Genomic DNA, 6,268 nt, shown 5'->3' with positions numbered 1-6,268 from the left:
AATATTGTAAGAGATTGGAGCTCAGTGCGGCTCAGGCTGAGCACACAGAGCAGCAGCTGGGTGGGCTGGCGGAGGGCTGAAGGCTTTGCTCTGCTCTGAGGGCATTGCACGGCCTGGAGGAGATGTGGCCATGATATGAGGCCTTTCTGTGGCTGTGGGGGTGATGAGGGCTGAGGGAACGCCAGGAAAGCAGACCAAAAGTGGCTAACTTGAGCCTCTTCCCCAGCCCCATCCAACACAGCACTGAGGGTCAGTGCCTTCCAAAAGGTTTCTCACAGCAGCCGCCATCCTTCTCAGAGTTCTCTGGGGCCTCAAGGATTTGTGCCATGAACAAAACGTGTTTTTTCATATCACAGAGCGTGTGACACCTTGTACAGGTCAACATTTTGCACACAGCGATCCTGACTCATCAACTGTGTCATTTTGTTTTCATTTAAAGGGCTGTGAAGGAAAGCTGAGGGAGCTGGGCTTGTTCAGGTTGGAGAAAGCTCTATGGAGACCTCAGTTCTTCCGGCTGATGTGCTGCAGACAGTTGCAAACACAAGGCCCGAGTCTACAACTTGCAGGCCATGTAACAGGGCACTCATTTTCCATCTGCTGGTCCTGCGTAGGCAGAATAGCACAAGAAATGTGGGTGCCCAGCTGTAGTGGCCCCTTTTTGCTCTGTGTAGCAAAGGTACAAGTATTGTTTACTGTTATTGTTTATTGTTGTTATTCACCTCAGCGCTCCTATATTGTTATTATTGTTTATTGTTATTGTTTTGTTTACGAGGGTGGATAGTGATAGGACAAGGGGGAATGGTTTTAAACTGAGACAGGGGAGGTTTAGGTTGGATATGAGGAGGAAGTTTTTCACCCAGAGGGTGGTGACGCACTGAACAGGTTGCCCAAGGAGGCTGTGGATGCCCCATCCCTGCAGGCATTCAAGGCCAGGCTGGATGTGGCTCTGGGCAGCCTGGGCTGCTGGTTGGTGACCCTGCACACAGCAGGGGGTTGGAACTGGATGAGCACTGTGGGCCTTTGCAACCCAGGCCATTCTGTGATTCTGTGATATGATGGAGAGACGTGGAAGGAACTTGAGGGAGAATTACTATGTAGAAAGTAGAAAAAAGATGAAGGCAGAATGGAGCATATTAAGGACATAACTGGGCTTTAGGGATGTTTTGCTTGTGTGAGTGCTGTTCCCAAATTGTTTTTTCATCAGAACGAAAGTGCTGAATGTTGTGCTTTAACCCAAGGCAAAGAGTGAAGTGATGAAAGTCCACCAGCAGCTGGTAAAGTTGTCACCCAGAAGAGCACAGTTTGTATTTCACCTGAATAATCAGACTGGCTGTGACCATTGCTCTGCCACTGCCAGCTTGCTCTCTGAGGCCATCCCAGCACAACTGGGAAGCCACTGCTTCTTTCTGTACCTGGGAGCAATGCTGGGAGCCTGTCTGGCTGCCTGGGTGGAGAAGAGCAAAGGGAGCTGCCTGCACAGGACTGAGGTGCCCCAGGAATCGCGCTTCAAATCCCCTGCTGTGAGAGAAAAGAAGGATGGCAAGAAGGAAAAGAACTGTAAGGAGCAGAAGACTAGGCATTGTTCATGCTGGGTCATTTTAACCCTGATCTAGCCCAGAATTTCATCTGTTCTCATCTCTGTGCAGAGAGCAGGGAAGTCAGGTTGTATCAGTAACATTCACCACCCAGCCTGTAAGCCCATGCTTTCTGGAACACCAGTTCCCAGGGGAACCTCCAGCCTCTGCACAGTGACAGTTTATGGCACAGTAACTTCTGCTCTGTTCTGCCTTTGTCACATCAGAGCTCAGGTCACAAGGAAGAGGTAGGAACGGGGCAGAACTGTGAGTGGGGGCAGGAAGAACTGCAGATAAACAGTTTGAGCAGAGCTCTGGAGAATATTCTTTGTGAATGAACACACGAAAATGCTGTGTCACAGGCCATGAAAAGAGCCATATGTCCTCCAATCATTTAATGGGAGCAGCAACGATCTCTAAAACACAAGTGTATTGAGCAAGCCTTGTGCAAGCACATGGAAGACGTTCAGGGTTTTATTTACACTACAGAGGGCTTTGCATTGGAAAGAATCTTCCTTGAGTCTTTCTCCCGTTTGATTCTGAAGACAGAATTAAGGTTTTCCCTTAGAGCAATAAAAGCCATTCTAAGGAAACATTCTTTAAAGTCCCCTTCTGGGGCTAACCTTTGTTATCACATACACACAAACACACAGGAATATGGCAACCAAAGACAGCTGATGCTGGTAAAAGAATACTGAGAGAGTGTATGTGAGCTCAGAATGCAGAAAGGTGAGAAGTTAAAATGGAAGAAAAAGCACTGCATTGAGCATAATACAGTTTATGTCTGAGGTACCTTCCTAATTAGCTTCTTAATTCACTGCCAGTATGGTTGCTCACTTACCTTAATTTAGCAACAAATGGGGGAAATTGGGCACGAGGAAAAAAATTCACAGCTTCATTTGATGTTTATAGTCCACCCCATTAAATGTCTGATGCACCAGCCGTAATTTTTTGCCTTTTACAATTATTAATAATAACTGTAATAGTTGCAAGTAATCTCAGATGACGAACGTTGGGAATTACACAAGAAAGCTGCACGCTGGCTTTTCCCTGCACACTGTAGTGGGCACACTCACTCCCTGCACACTCGCAGGAGGCCGGGGTTCTTCCTTCCTCAGCCACGTGTGGTGTGTGAGCCTCCCACTGTCCCTTCAGTGTAAGCACTGTGTGGGAAGTCTGGCTCTTGCTGCTCAAATTGCTCCTATTTAGAGCCTGTTTATCGTCCCAGTAGCTGTCTGCTCATCAGAACGCTCCAGTCCCTGAGTAGGCAGGCACATAATTACACAGAACAGACCTCAGACTCCTCTTCCTTACCCTACATTAACTGAAGGACGTTCAGGCTGTGGAATAAAAAGTTATTCCCAGAGAGAAGCAATCTACAGCCACCGACCTTCCAGCAATCCAGTCAGCCTAACTGCAGACGTCCCATTTTCATTCGCAGTAGTACATCAGCCTTCAAGATAAATGTTTAGCAAGTGAAACCTATAATGATAAAACTACTCTCACTGGGAGAGGGAAGCAGTGAGTCAGCATTAAAAATGAAACTTCAAGTCCCCAGATAAGGATGCTGTAGAAGTACCCAGCCAACAAAAATGCAGTGTTAGTTTTTCAGATGTGTCGGTATTCACAGTAATTGGGAAGTTCCTTTGGTCTAAGCAGGACAGTTTGCAAAGTTCCTCCTCGGACAGAACGCATTGCAACCCCTCTGGAGCTCCTCACAATTACACAACACGGAAGCAGGAAACAAAACAAAATATACTTTATTAAAATTAAGCATGTTAGCACCTCAGTGTAACCTGGAGAAGTTGAACAGTCCAGCAGTTAACCAGTCCAGCGGGCTAAGTGGCTGAACATCCTGAAGTGCATTCCAATGGTAAAAAAAGTACCATGACTGTTAAAACGCGTGTGTTCTCAAGAAGCTAGGATGCACAAATGGTCTCATTTGTAAGGAGAGACGTTGTGCTGCCTATTGTCTTGATGGGAGCATAGATCTGCTGGACCAATTACATACTCTGAATCAGATAGGGTAGCAGGTATCTGCTTTTCCTACCCCTGCCCCCACCCCCCCCCCCCAAAAAAAGCAAACAAAACAAACTTGCTGCTTACTTGACTTGCAGGAAAATCAGTACACCGCAGAGCTGAAGTTAGAGCTACATATCAGAGAAAATAAATTAAAATGAAATTACAGGGAATACTTAGTACATGAATAGACCTGTAGTATCCTCACAGTAAACCATCCAACTCAGTACACACAGCAATAAAGAAATGACCCATGCATCACATAGCAGGCTCTGACAACCAATGCCTTCAGCTGAACTGGCTACATGATCAACAGATAAACCTCCAGCTAACAGATGCCAATGTGCCCTTTTGTTCCCTCCTATAGAGGGCATTGAAACCCACGGTTGGAAAGCTATGTTAGCCGGCGTTACAAAGATTACAATATTTTCAAACCAAAGATACTTTTTACATTTAGAAAATACTCATATAAAACGTAGTAAAATCGACATCTCGACCTACTAAGTGTAACGCATTCCAAGTACAGGAAGATGATCTTACGGACCCAGAAGCCACCGAGGCACTCCCTCAAAAGAAATTACGGGCACACTGTGGTGAACTGCCTTTTGTTTCCAACACACATAATCGTCAACCTGTTTCCCCCTCCCCCCCAGTACGCATGGAGATGGACTCAGAGCGGCACGCCAGATGCCCTCCTCCTGGAGAGCACCAAGGGCTCCGTTCCATGGCTCAGTCCAAGCTCATCGCCTCACAAACCCTCGTTCCACAGCCTTCTGGCCAACTTCCATTTGGTTTCTTGTTGCCGAATGTGAGGGGACTAACGCTGGCTAGAAACAGAAACTACACGATCATTCCACGTAAATTTGTTACAATACTTTTAAATCTTGGTTTAAAACACGCAAGCACATTTCATTAAGGTCTTACCTAAGGTACAGATTATTAGTCATGCCAACTAGGTTAGGATTACACAGCAAGGGTTTGCAACCACTGCAGATACGTTTGCTTCACTTTGGCTTCACCCCAGTTCGCTGAACGAAAGCCAAGGATTTAAATTCCAACGTGTTACAAAGCCTGTGTTTCACGAGAGGGAGTTCTTAAGCCACTGGGATAAACTACAGACATCAAATGCCACCAGGTCCTTTGTACCAGGCCACAATCCTTGCTAGTGTTGAGAGCAGAGACAACTGTAACAAATACGTATGTACTGCTGAGAAAGCCAAGCCTATATGAGCACTCTTAAATTTTGGGATTCTTTCACACTAGAAATGGCAGTCTTTTATGGCATCAGTAATTTACTGAAGAAACACATCACCCTGAGAGGGTTTCTAAAGCTTTCCTCATGCCTTTGCTAAGCAAGGCCAAGCAAAACATCGTTGTTCATTCCTATGATGGGTACAGTGGCAACCATGCTTTCAGAAGTGCCTTCTCCAGGGGGTAGTGTTCCTGCCACCTCACTTAGCGCAGTTTATTAGCTGAAAACCAACACCCTACATCCACTTAGTGGTGACACGGGGTCCCAACGCCCTAAATGAGAACAACTTCAAACTACACAGAGGATGCCAGCGGACTTGGCGTAGGCCAGAGGTGTCTCCAGGAGAATGCTGTGTTCGTAACAGCGTTCCTCGGCATCTCCTGAATCCGGTGGGCTTGCATGGGGGTGAGCAGGGCCACGGCCCGTGGCGGCTCTGTCCCGGGGTGATGGAGGCTCAGCGTTCAGGCAGGGCCCAGCCATGCCCCGGGAGGCGCCGGCCGCCCTCAGAGCCCGTGGCGCTTTCGGGCCCCGGCGCTGGCGGCGTGGAGGAGCCGGTCCTTCTCTCGGATCTCCTCGCGGAGCTGGGCCTCGGCCAGGCGCAGGCGGCGGATGCTGCCTTTCATCTCCTTCATCTTTACCTCCAGCAGAGCGATGATGTCACGCTGCTCGTTCAGCTTCCTCAGCAGCTCCTCCGACGTGGTGCCGGACGACAGGGAGTACGAATGGTCCGGCGGGCCGCCTTCCACGGGGCCCTCCTGACCCACCGGCAGCCAGCAGGGGCTGGGCCCGGCAGCGGCGGCCCCGAGCTCCACCTGCACCGTCAGGTCGATGGGCTTCACGTCCTCGGCCGCGCCCCCTACCGGGGCCTCGGTGGCGGGGCCGGGGCCCTGCGGGGCGGCGGCGGCGGCGGCGGGGCGGGGGCGGCGGGCGGCCCGCGCTGCTTTGCGCTCGTTGACGCCGCGCAGCGGGAAGATGGTGGGCACCCGCACCAGGTAGGACTTGCGGCCGCCCTGGAAGTGCTCGCTGCAGACCCGGTGGCCGGTGGTGGGCTGGAAGGTGCTGAAGCAGCCGCTGACGCCCGCCCGGGAGACGTTCTTCAGCCACAGGCGCCTCAGCTCCTCGTCCTTGGGGAAGGTGTAGAAGTGCAGCGCCTTGTCGCGGTGCGAGTTGTTGTAGCAGCCCGGCACGCAGCAGGTGAAGCCCGGCATGGCGGGGGTCCCTCGGGGCGCGGACGCGGGCCCCCCGCCGGACTACAGCTCCCACAAGGCCAACCGCGGCCTCTCGCCGCTCGCCAACGCCGCCCGCCCGGGCCGCACCGGAACTACGCGGCCCACAATGCAGCGCGGGGAGCGGGAGGCCGAGCGCTGCCTCAGCGCTGCGCCGGAACTACGCGCCCCACACTGCGCTGCGCTTCAAAACTACC

The 6,268-nt window shown here is 50.8% G+C and overlaps 1 protein-coding gene across 1 annotated transcript; it reads right to left on the bottom strand.

Moving 5' to 3' along the window:
• Positions 1 to 3,311: 3,311 nt before the first annotated feature.
• On the bottom strand, positions 3,312 to 6,177 carry THAP11 (THAP domain containing 11). The gene has a single exon (XM_015279153.4). The coding sequence runs from the start codon at positions 6,051 to 6,053 to the stop codon at positions 5,349 to 5,351; it is 705 nt and encodes a 234-aa protein (XP_015134639.2). The 5' UTR covers positions 6,054 to 6,177; the 3' UTR covers positions 3,312 to 5,348.
• Positions 6,178 to 6,268: the final 91 nt, after the last annotated feature.

Source organism: Gallus gallus, chromosome 11, assembly GCF_016699485.2.
Source record: "Gallus gallus isolate bGalGal1 chromosome 11, bGalGal1.mat.broiler.GRCg7b, whole genome shotgun sequence".
Classification (NCBI taxonomy): domain Eukaryota; kingdom Metazoa; phylum Chordata; class Aves; order Galliformes; family Phasianidae; genus Gallus; species Gallus gallus.
This window is presented reverse-complemented; position numbering and strand designations above follow the sequence as displayed.

Excerpts from the sequence above, each read along its gene's own strand:
- THAP11 (XM_015279153.4), bottom strand. The coding sequence starts at position 6,053 with ATGCCGGGCTTCACCTGCTGCGTGCCGGGCTGCTACAACAACTCGCAC.